This window comes from Clupea harengus, chromosome 4 (assembly GCF_900700415.2).
Source record: "Clupea harengus chromosome 4, Ch_v2.0.2, whole genome shotgun sequence".
Classification (NCBI taxonomy): domain Eukaryota; kingdom Metazoa; phylum Chordata; class Actinopteri; order Clupeiformes; family Clupeidae; genus Clupea; species Clupea harengus.
Genome location: NC_045155.1, coordinates 8,823,254 through 8,851,110, shown reverse-complemented (window position 1 = coordinate 8,851,110; position 27,857 = coordinate 8,823,254). Strand labels below are relative to the sequence as shown.

The 27,857-nt window shown below is 41.4% G+C and overlaps 1 protein-coding gene across 10 annotated transcripts; it reads left to right on the top strand.

The window, feature by feature from the left end:
* Window positions 1-250: 250 nt before the first annotated feature.
* Window positions 251-27,522, top strand: LOC116220292 (P-selectin-like). 10 transcript variants are annotated; one of them, XM_031566032.2, is made up of 17 exons: window positions 251-337; window positions 3,424-3,488; window positions 7,993-8,190; window positions 13,478-13,577; window positions 13,877-13,953; window positions 14,101-14,283; window positions 17,959-18,132; window positions 19,302-19,481; window positions 21,487-21,666; window positions 23,184-23,369; window positions 24,981-25,004; window positions 25,130-25,177; window positions 25,370-25,385; window positions 25,552-25,626; window positions 25,740-25,787; window positions 26,385-27,112; window positions 27,492-27,522. In XM_031566032.2, the coding sequence occupies exons 1-16, from the start codon at window positions 267-269 to the stop codon at window positions 26,434-26,436; spliced, it is 1,677 nt and encodes a 558-aa protein (XP_031421892.1). In that variant the 5' UTR covers window positions 251-266; the 3' UTR covers window positions 26,437-27,112; window positions 27,492-27,522. The 10 variants fall into 10 exon arrangements, with proteins under 10 accessions (XP_031421892.1, XP_031421891.1, XP_031421888.1 ...); XM_031566031.2 differs by lacking the exon at window positions 7,993-8,190 and adding an exon at window positions 11,831-12,028 and having other exon boundaries at window positions 252-337; XM_031566028.2 differs by lacking the exon at window positions 7,993-8,190 and adding an exon at window positions 11,831-12,028 and having other exon boundaries at window positions 252-337; window positions 3,370-3,488.
* Window positions 27,523-27,857: the final 335 nt, after the last annotated feature.

Below are 27,857 nucleotides of genomic sequence, written 5' to 3'. Positions count from 1 at the left end.
CCACTGAATCTCAAATGTTATTTTCCTCGTTTGGACAACAAGGTATTCAAGATAAAACCTTCTAATTTGATATAGACCATTCATAGGGTCTGACTACACCATGCCCCCAAAATGCAATCTAGTAAATTGAAAAGCTAATTTGTATCATCAACTATCTTAGAATAGTGCAATGAACCACATTTACCAGAGCCCTATTAGAAATTCTCTGCATTTACCCTAGGTCCTAGGACGTTTTTCTACTTGCGGGGGCGTTGCTTGGACCGCTAATGTACGCATGTAGCCACAGTATTCATTGGGATAGCACAACATTCAGTTTGCTCGGCTTGGAAAGTGAAGGGTAAGACTTTAAATTGGAGAAATAACATTAGCTTGATGAACTACTGTTTTAGCGGTCGCGATGACTAGACTAACACTAATGTCCTAGGTTTGTCAAGGGAACCATACACATTTACGTTTTGGGAACGTTCGGAAAGACCATTAGAGGACGTCGAGGGGACGTCATTTTGCTTACAGGGTAGACTAAAACGAATGTAACTGTGTTGCTACATTACTAACATTGCGTCATTTAACCTGTTAAAGCTATTGATAGGTGAAAATTCACCCTAGTTACCTCAGGACTCCGGAGCTGCATATAAGTATATTTATTAGACAAACAACAACAATTGACCTATGGCTAAGCCCCGCCCCCCTTAGTTACTGTTGCTAACTCGGACAAGTTATCAGAGCTGACTAGAGTTTACAATGGCAGCTATCAGTGTCAAAACGATATCCCAAGAGGCTCTGGACAACTTTTGGAGACAAAAGAACCTGATTTCGTCTAGAAGCTTTCAAAGGGGACTTCATTATGCAATGGAGGGATATGTATAAAATGTAAAACTAGATATGGTATAACAAGCTTACATTTGAGGCGAAAGTGTACAGATCACTATGCAAAGGGTAGAAGCCTCATCCCACGGTCATCACGATTGCAGATAAATACATCCAATACCAGCATTGTTCATGCACCGCAGGGAAAGATTCAATTAATTTACCTTCAGTTAATTTAACTAATCTGGAGAGGCACTGAGATGTAGACCTACGTTTATTATAACTAGCATTAACCTGCCCCTGACAGGACAGTGTCCTAACTGTCTAGCTAGCTATCGTAACCGGCATGCGTGTGTTATCGGCAAATGTTCACGTTGTCATGTTAATTCATTATTAAACTTTTGTATACTTGTGCATATCGATTGTTTAATAGAATGGCTGATTTTTAACAAACTGTCCGATAACTGACATAGTTACGCTAGCGCAGCTAGTGAATAGCTAACGTTAACGTTAGCTCGTTTTAGCCAGAGATAACTTGCCTAAGCCTAGTATAACATCAGTGGTGAAAGTAAGCCGCTACTGTCAATGACAATAATGTGAATAATGAGTATGCCTATGATCATGTAAGCTTAGTTGATTGCTTTAGCAGAGGAAAATTCCAACCTAACAAGAGTATGGCAGATAGCTAATGAACGTAGTTGACTGTGTGGTCTGCCACACAACTTAATCCACCGGAGACATTTGGTCCTGCCTTGTTTTAGTTTGGGAAATGGGATGAAATATACCCCATTGCCTATCCTCTCATGATACCTCGTATAAGTGTTGTATCTACCCCATGCACATCGTTTGACCATTTTTGTTCAACTTACATTACAACAAACCCCATAAAACAAGTGAAGAATCACGGTTTCTAATGCTACTCTATGGAGTTGTAAACTCAAGATGTCCGAGTGCAGTTGTTACTAAACTGCCATTGGCTCGTCTGCGTTCGAGGGGCGGGGCTTAGCCATAGGTCAATTGCAATCGGGCTCACTCCCAGCACAAGGCTGAAAGTGAAGCAATATTAAACACATCGTTTAAACACAAGGTTTATATAGACAGAAGTTTAGCGTTCAGCAGGGATAACCACGTGGTGTTCGCAGCACTATTCATTAACGTTTCACATTGACATATCGTTGTTGTGCTTGTATCTATGGTTGTTGTAGTTTATTTTTAAATTTTTTAGCTAACATTAGTTCTACGTCAAACACTGGTGGCGTTGGGGTAGGGTAGACTGAGTACAGTTGAGACATGGGTAGTTGATACACCCGAAATAACTTTCATGCGCAGCAATCCTGAGACGTGATTTTTAGTTTGCACATGCAAACGTCCTCTTTGATCCCAGGAAATGTAAGCACCTAACCCATCTCCCGTAGCCTACGGAGATATCGACGAAAGTTGTTTTACCTACCTAACATTTTGATTTGATCATGTCCCTTCTACAATAAATATGTTATTACCATACGTCATCAACAAACGCAATTTACATCATTGCAAACTTTATTCTGTGCACTATAAATATACATAGCCTATTCCATGCTATCATGTCATGCAAGGTCATTGCATAATCTAGCGAAAAGCGTGAGGTGGTCAGCGGGGTACCCGCGATCAGCAGGTTAGAAGTCAAAGTTAGACAAAAAAACAAGCAAATGAAAATAAAATGTTATATTTTTGATATTAGACCTGTCCTATATTAATGTGTGTCTTTTCAAACATGAAAGTGATAAGAATGATTTATCTTGGGGTCTAAATAAGTAAGGTGGGAGATCGGGTACAGTTGATACAGCTTGATTGTGATATAGCCTGCATTTTCAATCCTTGGTCAGTCACCATCAATGGGTTTAAATGGGTGTCTCAACTGTACCAGGGTACCGTCTCAACTGTACCCCACATGGGTACAGTTGAGAAAATCTCACTTCATGTGTATAAGCAAATTATGAATAAATTAAATAAGTTATGAATATTATTGATTGATAATATTTTAGTATACAATCAAAGGAAACGGCATAGAAAATATCACTTATTTTCAGTGTCTAGTTTTTGTGCAGTAGCCTAGTGAATAAAGCAAAAAGTGTCTCAACTGTAGCCTACTCAGTCTACCTGTACTTGTCGTGATAACACAGTCAGAGTGGCCATAGGATTTCATGGTTAGATCCTACCTCCGAGTTCGAAAACAGTGTTTACGACATGACTTGCATTCAAGTAGCCTACCTGGTCGACAATAAGCGCAAATGAAAAAATATCTTTTGAAAATCCACGACCTGTCAAAGTTTTTATGTTTGATGTTTTCATCAGTGTAGGTGTGGTGTCTGAAATGTAGCTCAAAAGTTCGAGTACTTAAACTAAGATCTAAAGTGGTCTATTTTCCCTTACTAAGTTAAAGTAGAATATAAACAACAATCCGTGTTGATGTAGAGACACTACGCCCAGACATTTTTTAATCTTGTAAACTTTTTCATGCTACATGTAACCTTAATTCCTCGCCATTTTGGTCAGACTGTTTTGTTACTCACGCCTCTCTAGAAAACGTCATGTACGAAAACGCAAGGTGATGAACATCACTTGTCTCTTCTTCAGACCCAGGAGAGCACAGGACAGGCAGTGTGTGATGACAGTGGACCTTCAATTTGTGGGAGAACTGGGTAAATGACCTCCAACAGTTTTGAATTTCAACAAGCATCTGTGGAGAAGTAAGGACATGAGTATAATGCTGCTCCCCAAGATCTTGGGATGTGTGTGGATTTTGTGCCTTTTGTCCCCGGAAATACACGGTGAGATGTTCTACTTGACGTATTCAGGAACATTCATTGCGGAGGTTATTGTTACTCCAGTAGCAGCCCATAGGTTGAGTATGAAGTATGAGCGGCATGACTTTTCTCAACGGTTTCTAGCTAATTTGACCATGAGGAACAAAACTAGGGTGCTGTCATTTACCGTAACCCGAGCGAACATCGCGATCTTGCCACACCCTTTTAGGGCGCGTCCAGCGCATTTGTATCTCAGCTTCTGAAGGTCATAGACACTTGAATTTGGTCTCAAAATGACCGGAATACGCATGTCTATATATGCACTATGAAGGTTTCTAAGCTCTAAAACCGTTACTTTTCGAGATATTCAAGATAAAAACTTTTTTTAAATTCGCATGGGGCGCAAAAAGTACTCCACTAACAGGCTCAAGTTGAGTATGCATTATGAACGGCACGACTTTTCTCAACGGTTTCTGGCTAATTTGACCCTGAGGAACAAAACTAGGGTGTTGTCGTTTACTGTCACCCCAGCAAACATTGAGATTTTGCCACGCCCTTTTAGGACGCGTGCTCCTCCGTATCTCAGCTTCTGACGGTCGTAGAGACTTGAATTTGGTCTCAAAATGACCGGAATACGCATGTTTATATATGCACTATTAAGTTTTCTAGGCTCTAAAACCTTTACCTTTCGATATATTTAAGATTGTTTGGGGGGGGGGGGTATTCCCGTGGGGCACAACAAGCTTAAAATCTTGAATGTCTTGAATATCTCGAAAAGTAAAGGTTTTAGAGCTTAGAAACCTTCATAGTGCATATATAAACATGCCTATTCAGGTCATTTTGAGACCAAATTCAAGTGTCTACGACCTTCAGAAGCTGAGATACAGATGCGCTGGACACGCACTAAAAGGACATGAAAAAATTGCTTTCACGAGAGCTAGCATAAACTGCTAAATACCGAATTCTCTTATCACATTTACAAACAGAAATTCGAAATCATTTTAGAATTATCTAAACAGCATTAAATGTACTAACACGAAATGTCTATTCACAGACAAATAATGTCCAAAGTTCAAGAGAACTTGATGCTCGAAATAAGTTATAAACTAGTTATGTACTAACACAAAATGTCTATTCACAGACAAATAATGTCCAAAGTTCAAGATAACTTGATGCTCGAAATAAGTTATAAAACAGCTCGACAGGGAATCGAACTAGCAACCTTTAGATTACCATACAACTTCTTTACCTCCTGTACCACTGTCACACCATGTTACAATACCAGCATAGTTCATGGAAGTTAGGAAAAGATGACATTCATTTACCTTCAGTTAATTTAATTGATCTGGAGAGGCACTTTTATTTATTAACTAGCATGAACCTGCCCCTGACAGGACAGTGTCCTAGACTGTCTAGCTAGCTATCCTAACAGTGTTAATTACCGGCATGCGTGTGTTATCGGCAAACGTTCACGTTGTCATGCCAATCCATTATTAAACTTATGTATACTTGTGCATGTCGATTGGAACTTCGTAAATGGAGTTTAGAAAAAACTTCTTCTTTACATGTTCTTACTGCGTTCGAGAATGAGGTAAATCTCTTGACATATCGTGTATCATAGCGGCAGCGACAGGGGACAGAGGAGGAAACAGTCTCACAATCTGACCGTGTATAGGCTACTGGGCTGATTAACTGAAACACGGAGCTGCCGGTAACCCCGCCCGTTGGAAACAGCATGTGAACCAAACCACTTTGAGGAATAGGTGGAACATGATTTTTCAACACTTAAAAAACACATTCTTTACGTCTATAATTAGCACCGCTTGTGTCGTCGTATTTTTATTTCATATTACTATATTTAAAAAAAAAAATAATAATTTGTTTCCAATTATTGTTGGGGGGGACAACTTTACGTCCCCCCCGTCCCCCCCGGGATCTCCGCCTACAGGGCTCTCAAGTTTTGAAGACAGGCAAGAGTGACATACCCCCACCCCCCCGACCACGCCCCCGGCCCACCCCCATTCCGCCTGCCCCGCCCCTGCCTCCCAAATTGGTTCAGGCCAGTCACCTTCGAAAAAAGAAACCAGAGGCCTCGATTACTCAAACATATTCGTTTGAATTATAGGCTATATATATTTTGAATAGGCCTACTCGAATTTATTATAGGCTATTAACGAAGTTCGGAGTCAAAGCTATAAATGCAGGCTGTAGCCTAAAACTGTGTTGGCTACAAACACTCATTAAAAACGGATGTTAATTATCTGGGAAATATTCTCTAACTGCAGTCAAGTTGTCATTGCTTGTGTCAAACCATTGTGAATTTGTTGTAACATTAAAACAGGAGACGACTTACTCTTTGTAGAAGACTGATGCTCGGAGCTCTAGTGGTTTCCTCAAGTGAACGAAACTTTCGGAAGATCATTCGCGCGCAATTCCAGGATGCTTTATTTTCATTGGTTGCTGGATTAAATCTTACCCAGATACAACAGATACAAAAGATACGTTTTTTTCTGATTGGCTATTGTGTAGCCCATTTATTTTTTTTAATTGGCTGATAAGTGGCACCTCACGGCAGAACTCCAGGGATACATGCTTGATTCCTCCATGGTGAGGGCAGCGCGGCCAGGTCATGTTTGCGCGCTGCGGCACATTAAATAGCCTAGAGTTTTTTTCAGCGTGAGAAATACGATGTGTGGCGGGAGTGCGTGACTAAAGACCGAAATGAGTGACTGTCACGCTCAATGCGTGACACTTGAGAGCCCTGCGCCTATGCGCCCTCCGCGAATTTGTTATAGTTTTTTCTTGAATATCTCGAAAAGTAAGTGGAACCCAAATCCACAGGACTTCACGTGCAAAAGTAACTTCACATCTCCATGTTTGAAATGGCATTAACAAATTGGGTGGATGATGTTGATGATGATAGTGATGGCGGTAGACTTAAAATGCGGTTATTAACTTGGAAAGTAGGAAGTCAGCTTCCTTTTTGGCAATCTTGCTGTTTATTGAGCACAGTATTTCCTTTACTCTGAAGTTTGACATGTTCTCTATAAATTGCCCTTGATTACATGGCTAGTTGTTACACAGTGGTAACACAGAGTCCAGTGCCGTTTGCCGTAACCCAGAAGTCACCCAAAAATCTGATTTCTGAGTTTCAAAGCGTAAAAGTAATAACAGAATGAAGGAAGATCAGGAAGTTCTATTTCTATTCCTAATGTCCTTATGCTTGTGTGTCGATGGATGTTTTCCAGAAAAATCAACAGAGTTGTGTGTGTTATTGTTTGTGCTCTTGGGGTTGGATAACTATCTCAACTAAAGTGGTTTTGTAAACAAGTGCCAACAGTGTTATTGGATTGTTATGTACTCTTATACAATATATACAGTGCCACACGTGTTCAGGGAGGAAGTGGTCCCTATGGCTACAGGTTTATTCTCACATACGCATGCAACGAGGGATTCAAGATGGTATCTGGTGAAGCCAGAGTAGTCTGTAAGGTGAATGGTTGGTCTGTCATGCCAAAATGTGAAGGTAAACCAAGTGTGAATGTCCAACCGGTTTTACAAATTTTACAAGTTTGCTTGATTGCGTGTGTATTACCTAACCTTGCATGAATCATGCCAGAGCTTGTCTCTTGTTACACACTCTTTCCCCCGTCTTTGTTTAAATCTTGCATTCATCAGGTAGGTGGGGCCATCATCTGTAAGAGACTAGGGGTTTGAGGTTTTTGTTTTTATTAGTAGGTTTTTTATTTTGTTTTGTTTTTGGTGCGTGATTACCCTGTGGTCACTGTGTCCTTCTCAGTTCAGTATAAAATTAAATGAGCCCAAATGATCATCTAAATGAGCCTGATTGGCCCAAATCAAGACCAATCATATTACTCCAGTTTGGTTTGATTTTTGGCTTGACTTGGATAGATGGCTAGTAATAGGAATGTATGTGTGTGTATGTGTCTGCTGTAGTGATGTCGTGGTGTAACGTCCTAAGCCTGCTTATACCAATATAGGGACAAGGGAGACATACTCTACATACTCCGCTGTACTCTATATAAGTACATACTCTGCTTTACTCTTAATAAGTACATACTCTGCTGTACTCTATATAACTACATACGAGCTGTCAGGGTTACCTGCTGCCAGGACGGAGTCATCAGAATAGTGTAACGTTAACTAGCGCAAGTGAGGTGATGCTTATGTTGGCTGTAACGTCCGTTTTAGGCCACCAGTGGCAGTATTTCAATCAGCTCAGGCACCGAAAGGAAGCACCGAAATCTGCGTTGTATTTCGGTCCGGTAGGCACCGGTTCTCGGTACCCAACCCTAGTAGGAACGCAACGCAGATTTCGGTGCTTCCTTTCGGTGCCTGAGCCGATTGAAATACTGCCACTGGTGAGCATATGCTGTAGGACAATGCACCAAACCTGCCACCAGTGAGAATGCTGTAATACACTCGTCTGACATCTCTAAGGACACTTTCGACATAGATTCTGCTGTTAGACTTGTGTGCCACCATGGGTATGAGCCAACTTCTGGATCACCACGGAAACTCGTCTGTGATAATAACAACCAGTGGAGTCCAGGCCCAGAAAGATTCACCTGCCAAAGTAACTTCATTTTGCAGATAATGTTTACATCAATGTTTGGAGGGGTCTGAATGTTTCTCTCTCTATATATATATGTATAGGGCTGTCAATCGATTAAAAAAAATCGGACATTTTGAAATTAATTAATCGCGATTAAAAGTTTGTTTTTCTTCTTAAGACTAAATCTTATAAATTAACAAGTAATCACTTCAGATGTTGATGGACCGACAGTCACCGGCAACCCAAATGGTAACCTTTTCACGGACTGGTCTAGTTACTTTCCTAGAGAAGTCGTGGAGTGTGGGTTGGCGATCATCTAACCTGGGACTCCTTTCTGTCGGGTGCTTTGCATTAAGGTGATAACTTAAAGACAAGCTGCTTCTGTGATAGCTAAATTCAGCTTGACAAATGCTACATACAACTTTAGTTTTGTCGATTGTTCCGTCATTTTGGCTCTTAAACAGAGACTTTCCGCCCAACAATCCCTCAGCTCTCTCCATCTTCAACTACCGCACTGGTTCTCAAACTTTTTCTGTCATTACCCACTTTGAACAAGGGGGGCTTTTCAAGCCCCACCTGTCCCTCACCGCTCCCATAAAATGGTAGGCCAAGCTTAAAATTGTCAATTATTGAAATATAATATTTGCTAGGAGTGATTTAATGTTTCATGTTGTAGTGTATTGTTGCTATGGACACGCACACATGGACGGATTATGAAACCATTGGTCAGGACGTGTAACAAAATACACCGCTTCTAACCACAAATAAGAGATACATTTAAGCCACTTCTGATATTAACAAATACAAAGTCTAAAAACAATTGACAGCAAGCAAAGTTAATAACAGCGACTTCACGCAAAGGCTCTGGCTTAGGGCCCACCTGAGCTCAGGGTAATCGTTCTGTAATCCATCCCTGCACGCACACAGTATTGTATTTCTTTCTATTGACAGACTTTTACTTTGACAACTGTGACAGTTAGTAACGCCCATGTCTAGTAAGCCTCTATTAAATTATGTTTTCCCTTGCACGTTCAAAAACAATGACTAAGTTATTTAGCTGTCTCACACTGTGATACATATGTTTTAAGTGACCTATGTTTAATTTCTATGAACTGTGTAACGGTGCAAACCCATGACACCGTTACGAGCGATGCGATATTCTAAATCCCATGCATTTCAACGGGAGCCAATCCATTGTCACGTAGACCACCGCTTTGGGCGACGCGACCGATAAAAGTTGGAAAAAGTTGAATCCTATGCAAATGAGGAGCGATTTTTCCCGGCAGCGGCCAATCAGATTGCTAACTAGCTCACTAGTCCAGTCTGTTATGCTATTTCCACACGCTACAACACGCCCACTCAAAGCGATGGAAGCGTATTGCGTCGCTGTCATGGGTTTGCACCGTTAGTTCGTTGTAACGCAAAATGTAATTATTATTCATTTAGATAAGTTACGTTCTAATATGTGACTGTTAGCACACCATTCATTCATATCTCAGTAGGTGGCAGACGTTAGCACTTATTAGCCAGCTGTGTTGTAATCTGTTGTTGCTCTGATTCTTGGTGTAATGAATCTAATAGTAACTCGCTGTGTTTCGTTAAGATACCTTCTAAGTATTTTCCGTTTCTTGTGTATTATTGTTTCACTCCTAAGTTTTCACCTGACATCAATAAAGGAGCAAGGCGAGTTAACCATAGCCTACACAGCCCTAACTAAACTAAATTAAAGTTTAAAGTTTAAAGTTGCGTTAACTGCGTTCAAATATTTTATCGCGTTAATCGCGGCCGCATTAATCGCATAGATTAACGCGTTAACGCTGACAGCCCTAATATATATATAACAACAAACAAGGCTGACTGCAGTCAGTTTTTTATTGCACAAACGACTCACTGCAACACACACGTGTTATATATGGAGGCGACACAGGACACACACGCACCCAGGCCTGAGGTCGCCGTGAATTTTCCCTCTGCTTTTTTCCCATCCCGGAACGTCCTTCCTCCAGGACCCCCCAGGAGCAGTGGGCACCTTCTCAGCGCCCGGGGACCAAGTGAACCATCCGTCTCGGTCAGGGACGAACAGGAGTGTTCTGTTCTTTTTGCATGTTTTTCTGTTGGGGTTCTTAGCGGAGGAAACCCCTTGTGAACACGGGGAGAACATGCAAACTCCACACAGAAAGGCCCGAGAGATAGCCCACCTGAGCACTGAAGGTCTGGGGAGGACCTGCCCCCCAGAGCCAACAGCGCCCCATTCGGGAATCGAACGCATGACCTTCTTGCTGTGAGGCGGCAGTGCAAGCACCTGAGCCACCGTGCCATATACAGTATATATACACACACACTAGTGTTCAAAAGTTTGGAATCACTCCGAAAAGGTCATGTTTAGATAGCTTGGCTCTGCCCGCTTACAGCTCATAGTGCAGTTTTTGCAGGATGTAGTGGGAAACTCTCTTTGCATAATGGATTGTTGGGTCATTCTGAGTGGCCTCAATCAGCAACCAGTGGGGGTGGCTAAGTTCGACGCCATTGAAGTGAAGCATTTGTTACCACAATGACAGCAGTGCTAGTGCTCCTGAAGTGGAATAAGATAATTTACCTGAAGAAAATGTAAAACTAAAACTAACCAGAAAACCACCAGACACTTGAAGTGACAGCAAGCATGAATTAAGCAAGAAAACGCACTCATCCGCCCACTCGGACACAGCATTCTGGCACACACATACGTTACTCACGCACACACCCTCTTACATGACACAGAAAAGTGACTACAAGTCTTATCAATTCAGAATGACTAATACGTTTGATATGAACTGAGTGAAAATGCCTGTAAACTTGATCAGGAACGCACAGCCTTGACTGTTCTACACAGTATTTCCTTTACTCTGAAGTTTGACATGTTCTCTATAAATTGCCCTTGATTACATGGTTAGTTGTTACACAGTGGTAACATAGAGTCCAGTGCTGTTTGTCGTAACCCAGAAGTCACCCAAAAATCTGATTTCTGAGTTTCAAAGCGTAAAAGTAATAACAGAATGAAGGAAGATCAGGAAGTTCTATTTCTATTCCTAATGTCCTCATGCTTGTGTGTCGATGGATGTTTTCCAGAAAAATCAACAGAGTTGTGTGTGTTATTGTTTGTGCTCTTGGGGTTGGATAACTATCTCAACTAAAGTGGTTTTGTAAACAAGTGCCAACAGTGTTATTGGATTGTTATGTACTCTTGCCGTTGGGTCATTCTGAGTGGCCTCAATCAGCAACCAGTGGGGGTGGCTAAGTTCAACGCCATTGAAGTGAAGCATTTGTTACCACAATGGCAGCAGTGCTAGTGCTCCTGAAGTGGAATAAAATAATTTACCTGAAGAAAATGTAAAACTAAATCTAAACATAACTAATAATGAGAGACCTGGCCAAGACAGGCAGCAGCATAAGTACAAACATAGTTACAGACAGAAAACACAAAAGGAGACAAAATTAAACAGAACTATAGGAGTTAGTGTCGTAGCCAGGTACATTTCTAGCCAGGTTCAATTTCTATTTCAGATGGTGATGCAACTGAAGTTGCTTAGCATATGCGAAGAAGCAGGAGAAATATAAATGTACAAATCAAACATTGGCCTAAGTCATTTCTCCCCATTCTCTGCTTCCTCCCCATATGCTGTAGGACAATGCACCAAACCTGCCACCAGTGAGAATGCTGTTATACACGGGTCTGACATCTTGAAGGACACTTTCGACATAGATTCTGCTGTTAGACTTGTGTGCCACCATGGGTATGAGCCAACTTCTGGATCACCACGGAGACTCGTCTGTGGTAATAACAACACGTGGAGTCCAGGCCCAGAAAGATTCACCTGCCAAAGTAACTTCATTTTGCAGATAATGTTTACATCAATGTTTGGAGGGGTCTGAATGTTTCTCTCTCTCTCTCTTTCTCTCTCTCTATCTCTCTCTCTCTATATATATATACAGTATATATACACACACACTAGTGTTCAAAAGTTTGGAATCACTCCGAAAAGGTCATGTTTAGATAGCTTGGCTCCGCCCGCTTACAGCTCATAGTGCATGTGGGAGTGCAGTATACTACTGAGCTACTGTGTTGTTGAACCCCAGGAATAATCTGGTTGACGCACTTAGATCCGTTTTAGATGATTACCGTCTGTGAGATAAAGTCCATACACGTCTTGATTGCTTTAAAACAGTTCTCCATTTATTGTACGATATGTCCATTAAAACGCAGAGCAACGACATGGTACTCGCTCGCACCTTCGCGGTACAGCGGTCAAAACCATTTGCCCTTCCGGGGTCAACACCTAACCACAACAGTAGGCTTCCTACCTATATGCTTAAAAACACCTGTGCAATGAACAGCAACACCCAGTGTACAACAGGGACATTACACATTGAGTGACAACTCATTTTGCTGTAGCAACCCATTTGGCTGCTACAGTGCAGTTTTCGACGGGATTCTAGTGCGGAAACTCTCTTTTCATAACGGATTGTTGGGTCATTCTGAGTGGCCTCAATCAGCAACCAGTAGGGGTGGCTAAGTTCGGCGCCATTGAAGTGAAGCATTTGTTACCAAACAACCTTAAGGTTACGATATAGCGTGTCCAGACACTAACAATTTGAATTAGGCCTTATTATATAGTGAAGAAGTCAAATATGTGAGGGAGGAATTATGTGAGTCCTGTATGGGACAATTTCTAATTTAAAGGCAGGGTATGCCGTTTATTTCCGATTCTTTTTTTGTGTTACATTTCTTGAAATCCTCTGTACAGCCCAATAGCAGTGAATAGATTAAATGCTCTGACAACAACAACAACAAAAATCCGTCATCTGTGGCAGCCTGTCCAATCATTTCATTCAGCCCGGATGAAATGATGTGATGGCCTACCCACCAGTCTTCCACATGGCTAGGCGGACATATAGCTGTAAAAACTAGCGGGCTAGTCGCACAAGAATGGCAGAAAAAGTGCAGCCAAAATTCCCACCTCCACTTCTACCTACAACCTTGCTTTACTGACAAACACAGCAAGAAAAGAGAGGCAGAAGTACAATGGTTGTGTACTGAATAGGAAGCGCTGTGTGGTTTATTATAATACAATATAATAAAACAACAGCAACAAAAATCTCTGGTATGGTTACAGTTATCATCATCTTATACAACTCTTGGATTTAGTACTTAACAGAACCTCCTAAAGCAGCAGTGATCCCATTCACAACTGAGTCATAATATAGTGGAGAAGTCAAAACTTTGAGATCTGGTCGTCTTTTTTGTGCTCAAGCATTCATTCATATTTTCCAGAAAAGTCCTGTGGCCACCCGGGTGAACTGGCCAATGGGCATTATGAATTCCCAAACGGAGTTGAATTTGGGGCAGTGATCACAGCCGTCTGCAACACTGGGTCAGTGGCACCATCTCGTCTCCAGTCTTCATGTGTGTTGGCTGTGCATGTCTGGGGTGCATTTGAGCTTTTGAGATTCTAGTCATTGCATCATTAGGCTATGCCATCCCTGAGCTCTCTCTGTGAGATGTTTAAATGTGGTAGGGGTGTCTTCCAGTTCCTTTTATGATGTCTGTTTCACCAGTGCTGCAACAACTACAAAAGTCCTTGTTTATGAAGGTCATAGGTGTGATTTGTTGCTGTGTACTTGTGGAGGTGTTTTATATTGTCTCAACTCATGTATGCATGCTGGATTTTAGGCACTTCGCAATAGGAGAAAAGCAAAGGAGTTGCTTGGGAGATGGACAGTGGGATGGCGGAAACTTTGTTTGTGAAGGTATGAGAACCACCCTCCCATTCACTATGTTTTATTCTATTTTGCCACATTTCAAACTGCTCCTTTGAATTGGTTATGAAGAACCCTGATATAACAGCAAATGCTCTCTCCTATCCACTGTCTGAACCCTTCTCTCTCTCTCTCCAGTGGTGAAATGTGAACCACCAAAACCAATCCCCAATGGACAACCACGCCCCCCTGTAAATGAAATGTATGAGTATGGCCAAGCAGTGCAATATGTTTGTAACGGAGACAACACCATGCTCGGAGCCAGTGACACTGTGCACTGCCTTGAAAATGGGTCCTGGTCTGATGTGCCTCGATGTGCAAGTAAGCTTGGCTCCTCAGTGGGTTTGTCTTGACTTTACTGGGTACCTCAAGGCGCCAGTATGCTTGGCGGATTGATCATTGCGTGCGCCAACTTTGCCGTCAACACAGTACCATAAGCTTTTATGCTTACTTTTGAGGAACAGTTGACTCACTGCACTGTCCTCCAAACGATACTTATCACTGCCAAAAAAATTACCATATAAACCGCTGGAAGGTATGTGGTGAATTAAGAGTGAAATGACAGTTTAACTGCATCACCAGTATTCATTTGTGGATAAACTGCTGGAAGCAGCAATAGAAGAAGAGGTAATATGCCAAATAGAGCACGGTGGAATAGCCTATATGACATTTAAATTATCACCACTATCCAATTGTTGCAGTAATCTCCCTCCATGAGTTTTGAGCCATTTGGGGATTCCCTGTGCTTCTGCATTGAGAGATCATAGAGATGCCTGTAGAGAAGGGCACTGCGATGGCAGGTTACAAAAATTGGGAGGTGTGCGACTAGCTGAAACGACAGCAACACGCAGCACGTAACAGCGGGAATAAAGTCACTTTTGCCGTGTGCCGCTGTGCACAAGGATAGCAATGGCGACCATAAATCCCCCTTCATCCTGCCCTCTTAAAAAGGTAGGATAAGTTAGAACCAGATACTGCACTCACCCTATGGCATCCTCTTATTAGTCTGGCACAGTCAGAGCCATTGTATTATTATGACAGGAATAGTAAGTCAGCATGAGGCATCATTTATAGTAGAGGCATTTTTAAATATCATATTTTAAATAACATTACTGCTTTTTACAGGCATTGCTTTTGAAACTCACCTCAAATTTGAAACTGACCAGATGGGTTATATGGGTTTTTTCATGCAGTTGTTCATGTGCAGGGGTTTTCAACCGGGGGTCCGCGACAGCATCACAGGGGGTCTGCGACATGATGAGCGTATGTTTATCAGTTCACCATTGATTTTTACATTTTTTATAAATTCGTCTTGATATTTCAACACATTTCCAGATTACTCTTGAATATCGTGAAAAATAAAACAAGCTGATAATAATATAAAGGAGATTCACACTGACATAATGTAGCCTTGCACCTATCCAGTCTATGGTAGCCTGTACTTTGCTAATGTTAATGCATTGCGTCCCTAACGTCACGCCATACGCATATTATTCATAACGTACAGTCTCGCGCGCAAAGTTGACAAGCATCTGCATAGCCTACGTGTACTTTTGAAGTTTAGTCGAAAAAGTTATACTTTTGGTGAAGGACTGAAGTTATCTACTGTCCTTAGCTAACATTTCGTTCTAACGTCGAGTTAGCTGGTCAGAAGCACCAATGGATCGGTTTTTAGTGAGGAGAGGGACAGGCTTCCAACAAAGCTACACGTTCACAGGATACAGGGAAACAAATTCAAAAAAAGAAAAAGAAAACACAATGAGGAATACATCAAATACGGATTTACAGTGACGACAGACAGAGCAGGAGAGGAGGTACCAATGTGTTTCGTGTGTTCAACATTTCTGTCAACTGAAGCCATAAAGCCGTCGAAACTATTGCAGCATATGGAGACGCATCACGTTTTCTTGAATGCCAAGCCTATTGAGTACATGCAACAGATGTTGCGTGATTTTCATATGACTTAAGTTCTGGATAAGTTGCCAGACAGAATTTTCCAGAGCTTGCTGCAAATGCAGGGATTAAAGTATTCCGGCACCGTGCCGGATTTCCGGCGTGCGGTGTTTGGCTGCGAAAAAAATTCTTATATTAAAAAAAAAAAAAAACACGTCTCGATATCATCACCATCACTTTCGAGTTTATGAGTTTGTCTGCCAATGAAATGAAAGGAGCACAACTCTCCCGCTCTCAAAATAACATTATTAGCCAATCAGAAGTAGATTGGGGCGGGTCTTGGGGAAAAGTGCTTCAAACACCGACTTTTCTCTATCGCTCTGCCTAGCGTAGATGCCCGAGTAGAGAGACACCACACCAAAGGAGAGTAGGATGGAAAGTAAGTTCATGAAAATAAATGGCGCTGGGCATGGATAGAAGAGATGGGAAGGGAAGGACAGTAAGCCTTTTGGTAGCTGGTGTAAGAAGTTAAGAGAAGCAGGTGCTTGCTTCTGCACTTTGTGCTCGAGAAAGCTAATATAGCCTATGCAACTAGCTAGCTCTCCAACACACAACGCCTTTACCGGGAGCAACATCCACAGCTGATGTACCGGCATCAATAACTGACCGTGTGTGTGATGTGTATTTGACTAAACTGTCAATATCCAATCAGCATGCCGCTATTTTAACACACACGGCATAACACCAGAGTTTAAAAGACGTATTTCGGAAAAGCTAAAAAAAAACCGGCATGTTTTCCTTAAATGTCGACGAAGCCACCAACAAGTACATGGACAAAGTCCTGTTTTGTATTTATTTCCCAACATTAAAGTTACCAGTTCTTGTAACATTTTAATGTTTTGTTTGTTATTTATTTTATTGATATATTTTCTATTAATTTCCTAGTATTAAATTTACGATTATTTCTTTTGAACAAAGTAATTATGGAAATGTTGCAATATAAAACTACATTATTATCTACAGTTCACTGTTGCACTTTAACAGTTTAAAAAGTAAATCGCTGGCCTTTTTTCATATATCCTCAATTAAATGGTTGCAAATCAAATCTTCTTCCACTGACATACCCTTATAACATGTCACCTTGTAATTGTAAGTCATCTTGTAACCTTTCAAGGACAAAGCTTAGCAGCAAAACTTCATATCAAAAGAAATCGTAAATGCCACATGTGTTAGTACCATATTGTAGTGAGGTGGAGGACTATTACTGACCTTTCTTGGGATTGCAGTTTCAAAAGTCTCACCATAATCTGCAATCATTCATTTCTAAATGTTTGTTTGTTTGTTTGGTTTTTTTACCCTGCGAATGTGTCCATGCCACGGGAAGACACCCCCCCTCCCACACACAAAAAAAAGTTCAGGCTCAGGATTTTTTTTTGCTTTAAACCCTGCAAATGCAATGGTGTCTTTTGCCCTTTCAAATACCTGTATGGGAGCGTTTTTTCTACACTGGCGTACTTGAAGAATAAGTACAGGGCAAAGCTTGAACCAGAGAATGATATGAGACTGTCGCTATCTACCATTTCGCCACGAATAGACCGGCTGTGTGGACTTCACCATGCCCAGATATTACACTGACAGGTCTCCCCTCGCTCCACGCACGCACACACGCGCACACACGCACGCACACAAACACACGCGCGCACGCAGGCACATCAGTGGGGGCCGTGGATTACTTTTTAGTCAGAATGGTGGTCCCTGGGACAAAACCAGGGTCCCTGGGACAAAACCAGTTGAAAACCCCTGATGTATAGAATAGACAGCATCTGTCCATACTGGTACTGCGCTGTTACAACTAACTGACATGAGCAGTTTCTCTCACCTTTTTTGGATTTGTCACCATCTCGCCTTCAATCATACTATTTGAAAATCCTGCACAGTCAGCTTTGTTATTGTGGTGATGCCTGTTGCACCCTCAAAATGACTTTAACCATTGTCAGTGAATACATTTCCAAAGTGATGTTAAATATTTTGACTTCATTAACCATCAAACATATACATTTTCCCGATGAAAATGTAATATGGGGCTGTGTCTCTCTCCGGCAGAGGTGGTCTGCATCAGGCCAGACATCCCAAATGCTAGACTTGTCGAAGGTGGAAGCGGTCCCTATGGTTACAAGTACACCCTCAGGTACGAGTGCAACGTGGGATATAAGATGACTTCCGATGGCGAAATGACCTGTTTGGAGCATGGATGGTCTTCTACTCCGAATTGTGAAGGTAATATTAGATTGAAGGCCTACTCTGTGTTATCCTTGCTCTAGCAAATATGTACTGTTGTGCTCCAGGTAGCCGGTGGAAGGTGACTGTGAACTTCGAGACAATATGCAACAACTTGCCACTTTGGTATTTGGTCAATACCACTGAAAGATTGTTGGATCAACACCAACCGAAAGCTCGAGTGGAAACGGCAACTGAAAGATCGCCGTGGTCAGGCAGATTTCCAGTGAAAACACCACTGTTGTACTATAATATAACAGACCTCTATTTTAGCTCTGACATTAGTTGAGGTAGTCGATGGAATGCCGGTCTGATGGTTAGGGTGTCGGCTTATTCTATGCAACAGACCTCGAACACACACACAACACACTACGATGAAGAGAGAGAAGGAGATGATTAGGAGATATGGTCCATAGTGTAGCTTCTCTTCTGTGTTGGCCTTGTCTTCAAAGGCTGTGATGTCTCCTCAATGCTCCTTGCTCCGTTCTTTCACCACACGTAGCAGTTGGTGTCTTTATAATGTTCTTTCTCCAACACAATGTACATACAAGTTACATTTCAGTTATAGGAAGACAGAATCCACAACTTAACATAATGGTTGTGTCTGGGGGTCTAGTTCAAGGTGGAAGGTGGGGGCGTGATAGGAAGAGGGCAGTGGGGGAACAGTATGGGATCTACCTTGATTTGAAAAGTGTGAATGTCAGACAGGGAAGGTGTTGCTGAACATTTGTGTGTTAATGAACATGGTGTGAATGTGATACATTGTTGTAGGGGAGGAATTCAGAGGAGTTGCAACTACTTACGGTATCTGGTCATGTGAAGGCCAGCTAGCTGCCGAGGCAATGCACTATGCAGTTTTGTGGTCTGTGTTGGACCACCCTTCTAAAATGTAAAAAAGCTTTCATAGCACCACACTGCCAAAAGACATGGGTTTGCATGCTAGCAAGCCTTTTATTTCCCAGCTATTAACCACGGATCTGACTACTGACTAGATTACTAGTTTCTGATCAAAACTCCTTACTGCTGCTTTAACCTGAGCCTCAATGATGCAAGTGAAAGGTTTGAAAAGACAGTGTATTTCTATTTTTGTGTATGTACTTGTACATAACAGTATATGTGTGTTTACCTGTGGTGGTGGTGATAATTCGTGCTCCCATTCTTTCCTGTAGCGGTGGAATGTCCTAATCCAGGTACCACCAATGCCATCATCACTGATAGGGCAGGTGGTCCCTACGGGTACAGTGCTATCCTTACGTACAAGTGCCAAGATGGACACAGACTGGTTGGCAGTACTCAGTTGAAATGTGGATCTGATGGACAGTGGTCATCCAAACCTCCCACGTGTCAAGGTCAGAAAAATCAGCCTGTCTGTCGCGTCACTTGTATGCTGGCTCGCTTATCTGTCCTTCAAAGAGTCACAAAAGGATAACCCCAAGGCAGCCGTTTTTTTTTAATTGCTGTGCCCTTTGTCCATGACAGTGTAGCTACTCTTGTGCCACCTTTCCTATGCATGCTGTTTATTACTTGATGTGTGAGGATGGCTGAAGTGCATTTCACACACCACTGCCTTTGTTTCTTGCCAGCAATAACCTTTTCAGGGTTCCCACGGTACCTTGGAAAACATGGAATTTATTTTTTAATTTTCCAGGTTTGGAAAAGTCATGGAAACTGAGCAAAAGTGAACAATTACATGGAAATTGAAACAGTTGTCCTGGAAAATGTTATTTGATGATAAAATAGTAATAAAATGAAACTATTGAGCAAAGAATTAAGATGAGTTTATAAAAACCCTTTACATGTGAACAGCTTTTACTGTAGATAGAAATGGATGATCCCATGTTGTAGAGCATGCTCTTGGCATCCTATCTGGTATATTGGATGTTGGAATTTGATGCAGGCAACCTGGTGATGTGGACTTTAAAAGTATAGTTTCGGATTGGTGGACTTAATAACGGGACTAATAACCGATAAACGTTACCCGCAATCTCAATAGAAGGGTCAAATACATGCATTTCCCAGCCAACACGGGAGCCTTGACATCTACAGTGAAACTTCTTATGCAAGTTTATACTCAAATGTAAGTAGCTGAGTTTTAACTGTGTGGTAAACCTGGGTTTATCAACGTTAGTTAGTAAGCAGTGCAATCTTGCTAACTAGCTAGCTGCAACTTGCTAGATAGCAGCTTACACTAGAATTGTTGAGGTAATTTTTACCTTGCTTTTAAAATACTAGAACTATGTTTGATCCCCATATGTATTTCACTCATTGACTTTTCCTAAAACCATGTTATTCACCACATTTAGGGGAGTTTGTTTTGAATTTGGATTCATTAATGATGGTTAGCAAGCACATGCAGTGCAATCTTGCTAGCCAACATTCAACTTGCTAACTAACTAGCTAGTGTTGGCTAGCTTGCATTGCTAGCTAACTACCAATACATTTTCACATTAGGCAGTGACATTACTTCTATACTAGTTGACATGACCAGTCTAGTCTTGATCAATTTTGTAACATTCATTCTTATATCTACTTTTAGCTATTTTGTGATTTGTCTTTTTTTTCTTTAAACATTTGGGGTGAGACATTTCTGAAAAGGAAGAGGAGTGGAGAGGGGGAGGAGCCAGGAGGGCACAGAAGGAAAGAGGGAGGAGGAAGAGAAGAGGGGAGAAGATGAAAGAGGAGAAGAAGAGAGGAGGATAAGAGAGTAGAGGATGACAGAGGAAAAGGGAGAAGAGTGGAGAGGAGTTGAGAAGAGTAGGAAGAGAAGACAGGAGTGGACACGAGAGGGGAGGTGTGGAGAGAAGAGGACAGGATGAGATAGGAGAGGAGTGGAAGAGAGAACATATATCAATCCCAGTGCTCATGTGTCTCAAAGTTCCAGTTCAAAAAATTGTTGTTCATCTACAGCTTGTTGCATTATTTCATGCATTGATATTATCAATGAGACATAATCTCTAAGCATTTACAATGTAGACTTGACTGGCACATCTTTTAAATCAAGTAAGTAGTCAGGTGTCCTAGGGGGTTGTGTGTGTGTGTAGGGAGGGGGGGCGGAAAGCTTCAGGGGCCTATAGATCATCACTTAATATGGTACCTGGAAAATCAGGAGGTAACATGGAATTTTTTTTCAAGGCAAGCATGGGAACCCTGCTTTTGAGCAGATCAGATTCTTGCTGTATCTCCGTTACCCAAATGGCTGAAATTCTCCACTGCTATTGCCACCACTGTGACTTCTTTTTGTATACATCTCATATTCAACCATTAGGCCTTTCCAGGCCATGGAGTTCACGGTTGCTTAAACACGGTTGTGTGTTTGCCTGTGGTGATAATTCGTGCTCCCATTCTTTCTTTTAGTGGTGGAATGTCCTAATCCAGGTACCACCAATGCCATCATCACTGATGGGGCAGGTGGTCCCTACGGGGTCAGTGCTATCCTTACGTACAGGTGCCAAGCTGGGCACCCACTGGTTGGCAGTCCTCAGTTGACATGTGGATCTGATGGACAGTGGTCATCCAAACCTCCCACTTGTCAAGGTTAGAAACATCAGCCTGTCTGTCGCATCACTTGTATGCTGGCTCACTTTTCTGTCCCTCAAAGAGTCACAACAATATAACCCAAAGGCTGCCGCCTTTTTTAAATGTTGTGCCCTTTGTCCATGCCAGGGAAGAATATTGGTGTTTTTCATATACTTTCAACTTGTATGAATTCTTCCCCCACAAGAATGTATCACATTCACATTAAGTAAACTGGTGCCAAAATGGCCTCATACATTGAGACGCCACGTTCATTAACATTGAAATTTCTGCATTACTTGCAATTGATTTGATCAAATTCAAAGTCACTGCAATTTTGGAGAGTTCCTGCAGCACATTCAGTTACTTTTGGCCACAACAAGTCCTCCCAATATGATGGTAGGATCAGAATTTTTTAGGAATTTCCACAAAAAATTGAAAAAGAAAACCTCAAAATCACCGCGATTACCACAACAATCACCACGATTACCACAACAATCACACTTGTGATTGTGGGGGAAGAATAAACCATGGCAAGATCCTGGAGAGGCTGGTTTCACAGAATGTATGGTCATGATAGTTTGCATCAAAGGCATGGAAAAGTCATGGAAATCATTTGGTAAAAATGTAAATGAACTATTTGTTTCCTACATGTTCTATTAAAGCATTGGGCCTCTCCAGGCCATTGACTTCAGTGTTGCTAACACATAGCTGTCTGTGTGTGTGTGTTCATCATAGTTAGAGATTTCGATTTATAGGGCAAAAGTTACAAAAGTTCAAGTTAAAAAAAGACTACTCTCAACCCAATCTGGTCCTTGATGTTTCTTATTTGTAACATTTCATTATTTTTTCGTATATTCTCTTTGATTGTATTGATGGCCAAGAATATTTCATTTCTCTAAGTTTTTTACATACATTTATTTTCAATGTTCAAGAAAAAGCCCCAGTAGTTCATGGTTAGTAATTATTTCAGTGAATTCAGTCCAGTTGCTTGTGATAGATAATAAATATATGAATATGAATGCAACATCAATTGGCCCAAATTTAGTTAGTTTTTTTACTTGTTTTTTTTGTATATGATGGTTACATCATACAAGGACAGGGGGAGGACCTGCATTCTTTGTCTTCAAGTACAAGTGCCAGGATACAAAAGATAGTCCTCATGTATGACCAGTCCTTTCTACATGTTCTATTCAAGCATTGACTTCAGTGTTGCTGACACATGGCTGTGTGTGTGTGTGTGTGTGTGTGTGTGTGTGTGTGTGTGTGTGTGTGTTCATCATAGTTAGAGATTTAGATTTATCCAGTTGCTTGTGATATATAATAAATATATGAATGCTTTAAAATCTACTGCATAAATATTTGAAATGCCCCTAAAAACAAACCAAATTCCCAATTGATATAGAATCTGATGTTGTATACATTACTGTATGTGTATGAGTGTGTGTGTATTTGTCTGCATGAGGGACTTGCATGTATATGTTTCAACATTGCGTCTTGTATCTGAAGTTGTGATGCACATCTGTTCCTTCCTGTAGCGGTGGGATGTCCACAGCCAGGTACCACCAATGCCACCATCTATGAGGGGGCAGATGGTCCCTACGTGCCTGGTGCTGTCCTTGAGTACAAGTGTCATAATGAGTTTTGGCACCCACTGGTTGGCAGTCCTCAGTTGAAATGTGGATCTGATGGACAGTGGTCGTCCAAACCTCCCACGTGTCAAGGTCAGAAACATCAGCCTGTCTGTCTATGCCAGGGCCGCGGGCCAGTATTTTTCCTCGCCACTAGGTGGCGGGCCAAAGTCTGGGTTACTGCATATTAAGACAAGATAGATAGGTGCACTCGCAACAACTAGGCCTACATGGAGAATGGATAGGTCTACTACAAATAACTAATGATAATAAACCATGTGAATGAGCCCATTGATTGTCTGTTTGAATAATTTAATTATTTTAACGAACTCTGTCTTATCCCCCTGCCAATATAGCCTTGCCTATTGTGAATAATAGCAATGACTAATTTTTTTCAACATTGAGCCTCCTAATTAGACCTAGGCTACCACTTAGAGTCCATCTTAGACTACTTTTATTTCGAAATAGTTGGTTGACGCACCTCCTTAAAATGTTTATTGTTTTGGAAAATAGCGTGCAGAGAGAAATTAGCATACAATGTCTTTGTCAAAAGGTCTGAAGAGGAAAGTTGACAACGACAACAGAGCCTATTAAACTTTGCCTTTATCTTACCCGGCTTCATTAATGGAAAGCCCATGTGTCTCATCTGCAACAAAGTTGTTGTGGTTTGCAAAGGGTACAATGTCAATGATCTAGCTATGTCTCTTCAATTTAAGGAGTGATGAGGCTGGTGCACTCAATAGCTCGCTATCGACTAACATTACCTCAGACAAGGTAGCTAGCTAGCAGGTTAGCTGGCAAAATAGTCTTACAAAACGAGATGACGATACACATTTTAAAAGACGTTTTTTCTGACTTCCACAAACAGAAAACAAAGCCGATTACCCACGTTGTCATTATTGGTGCACAAAAACAGCTCTCACTGACTGACACTGGTGCTTGCTCTGTAGTAACAAAGTGACTTGTCATTTCTATGAGTGAGGTAACGTTAAAATTAGCTTCATTGAACGTCCTACAAAAGTACCCCAATAAAAGTGTCATGGGTTTACGATCCATTTAAATTTCATTGATCTAACGATGTCAATTCAGAGATGCTAGTTATAAACCAACCGACACTTCTCTGTGACAGCCATACGAAGTCGTTACGAGAGGGTTGCCTTGCCAGAACAAACAGGAGGATGCTAGATAATATTACTATTTCTGATACGTTTTTGAAATTTGACATCAACATGGTCTGTCATCCAAACGTGGTGGCTCGTCATCGTTGGTGCACATAAATACTGTCTCATCCAGTGAGAATAGATGCAGGCGTTTAGGATTACTAGCCATAACTGTAAAACACACTGTTTCTCCTCAGGCGATCTGTCAGTAGTGAGATGTATAAAAAACTTCAGAAAAGTCAATGACAGGAAACCCAGTTTCCGGTTTCAAAATAAAGGTAAAATGTTAATCTAACCATTAGCGGGGTATTATTTCATGAATTAATGTTGTAGTATAAAAACTGTCTCTTTAAAAAAAAAATTGCTACGATCGGAATAATTTGACGGGCTCCAAAAATGTACTGGCGGGCCACAATTTGCCCGTGGGCCGCCTGTTGCCGACCCATGGTCTATGCTGAGGTGTGAAGATATCATTGGTTCTGTTTGGAGGGGGGGTCCTTCTCTTGCATAATTAACATGTGTGTGTTCCTCTCTTTCAAATCAGATGTCAGTATTTGGAAGATAATCGGTAGGTTTACATTCAGATGACGCTGGCTGACATACTTCTGTGTAAGCGGGTTCTTTTGTGTGGGGGTTCTGATGATGGGCAGGGAGAAGAGCAGATTCACTAACTGTGCTTGTGTCTGTCCTCAGGTATTGCTGTCCTTGCTGTTTTGGTCCTTGTTGTTGTCTGCTGTATTGGTAGGTGCACTTTCATTGACAGCTCTCTGTTGTCTGTTTCCATGACCATACTCTCATTTACAAGATGTAATATCCCAACTGCACTTTGAACGTCATGTTGTGTTTTTGTCTTTTCCAAAATAGAACAACCAATATGAAAACATGCTAAATTGAAAAACCCAGATTCTGATTTTACCTCTGTTTTCTTCTCAGTATGGTGGTGTTACACGTAAGATCAAATTTGGTCTGTAGTCTAATTATGCCTTTCTGTCTGTCTATCTGTCTGTCTGCCTGTTTCTGTGGCCTTTTGTCTGTTGAGTTCTGGGTTTATGTGTGATTTTAAACTCTTGTGTTAGTATCTCAGTTTTTATCTCTTCTCTTGTCATTCTCTCTAGTTGCCTTTCAGTTGTCCTCTCTTCACCTCTTTCTTTGGATCTTGTTTTGAACCAGTTTTACTCTCAATGGGCAGGGTGGGTCCTCACTCACGTTGGGGTCATTAGATAGTGAGTGTAGTAGTGTTGGGGAAGTGGGTTTGGATGTTGGTCCTGTTCTTTCTGACCATTCCTCTTCTTTCGGATTGCAGGCATTGGGCAGCGATTGGAGGGATATTCGCACTGTGTCCCACAGAAAGGTGAATATGGATCAAGTATTTAGCAGACGCTTTTGTCCAAAGCGATTTATGAAACATTAGAAAAACATTTTTAAACAACAAAAGTAAAAATGTATACTTTTGAAAAACTAGCCAGACACCGGTGAGTAAACACCTGTGTTTATGAAATTGGTTGTGTAGATCAGAGCTAGTGAAAGGCCCATGTAATGTTATGTCACAGTGGCAGTTCCTTGGATTTTGGTATTACAGGTAAGATCACATTTGGTCTGTAGTCTAATTGTGCCTTTCTGTCTGTCTGTCTGTCTGTCTGTCTGCCTGTCTGTCTGTTTCTGTGGCCTTTTGTCTGTTGAGTTCTAGGTTTATGTGTGATTTTAAACTCTTGTGTTCGTATCTCAGTTTTTATCTCTTCTCTTGTCAATCTCTCTAGTTGCCTTTCAGTTGTTCTCTCTTCTTCACCTCTTTCTTTGGATCTTGTTTTGAACCAGTTTTACTCTCAATGGGCAGGGTGGGTCCTCACCCACGTTGGGGTCATTAGATAGTGAGTGTAGTAGTGTTGGGGAAGTGGGTTTGGATGTTGGTCCTGTTCTTTCTGACCCTTCCTCTTCTTTCGGATTGCAGTATTTCGGCAGCGATTGGAGGGATATTCGCACTGTGTCCCACAGAAAGGTGAATATGGATCAAGTATTTAGCAGACGCTTTTATCCAAAGCGATTTATGAAACATTAGAAAAACATTTTTACACAACAAAAGTAAAAATGTATACTTTTGAAAAACTAGCCAGACCCCGGTGAGTAAACACCTGTGTTTATGAAATTGGTTGTGTAGATCAGAGCTAGTGAAAGGCCCATGTAATGTTATGTCACAGTGGCAGTTCCTTGGATTTTGGTATTACAGGTAAGATCACATTTGGTCTGTAGTCTAATTATGCCTTTCTGTCTGTCTGTCTGTCTGTCTGTCTGTGTTTCTGTGGCCTTTTGTCTGTTGAGTTCTGGGTTTATGTGTGATTTTAAACTCTTGTGTTCGTATCTCAGTTTTTATCTCTTCTCTTGTCAATCTCTCTAGTTGCCTTTCAGTTGTTCTCTCTTCTTCACCTCTTTCTTTGGATCTTGTTTTGAACCAGTTTTACTCTCAATGGGCAGGGTGGGTCCTCACTCACGTTGGGGTCATTAGATAGTGAGTGCAGTAGTGTTGGGGAAGTGGGCTTGGATGTTGGTCCTGTTCTTTCTGACCATTCCTCTTCTTTGGGATTACAGGATTTGGGCATGGATTCGAGAGATATTCACACCGAGTCCCACCGAACCTCATGGGACTGCCGCAGAGGGTGTAGAGCTGAAGTCAGTGGAAAGGTGAATATGGATCAAGTATTTAGCAGACGCTTTTGTCCAAAGCGATTTATGAAACATTAGAAAAACATTTTTACACAACAAAAGTAAAAATGTATACTTTTGAAAAACTAGCCAGACCCCGGTGAGTAAACACCTGTGTTTATGAAATTGGTTGTGTAGATCAAAGCTAGTGAAAGGCCCATGTAATGTTATGTCACAGTGGCAGTTCCTTGCTGTCAGCCACAGTGATGTTTTTTTTACAGTGGAGTGGTAAAGCTGTTACTTAAAATAACAATTTTGTTTTCACACACACACAAACAGACAGGAAATGCAAAGCAAAAAAGATGTGTGGACTCTTGGTGACTTACACTATGTGTTTTTTTGTCATTTCTTTCCCTAGCTCAAAAGAGCAGCAGGTTCCTGATGGGTGTGTGTTAAGGACAGGAGAGCAGAGCTTCTGTATGTGTGTGTCACCGCTGCACCCCCTTCCTGTCCCTGGGATAGAAAGTCCAGGCCAATGAGAACTGGCTCCATTCACAAGGTCAAGTTTACTCATAATCAACATTCTATGACCAGAGCTTGTAGCGTTTTAATGACCTGCTGTACGTGGTCAGTATGAAAATCGCTTGCACGACACTGGAGCTGCCAGCTTCTCCACACAGATTTTCCTGCCTATGAAGACCTGATCTTCCATTTCCTGCTACATTTGTTGGCTTCATTGAAGTTCATGAAAGCCTCAAATTCTGCCAGGATGAAGTGCCTGTAA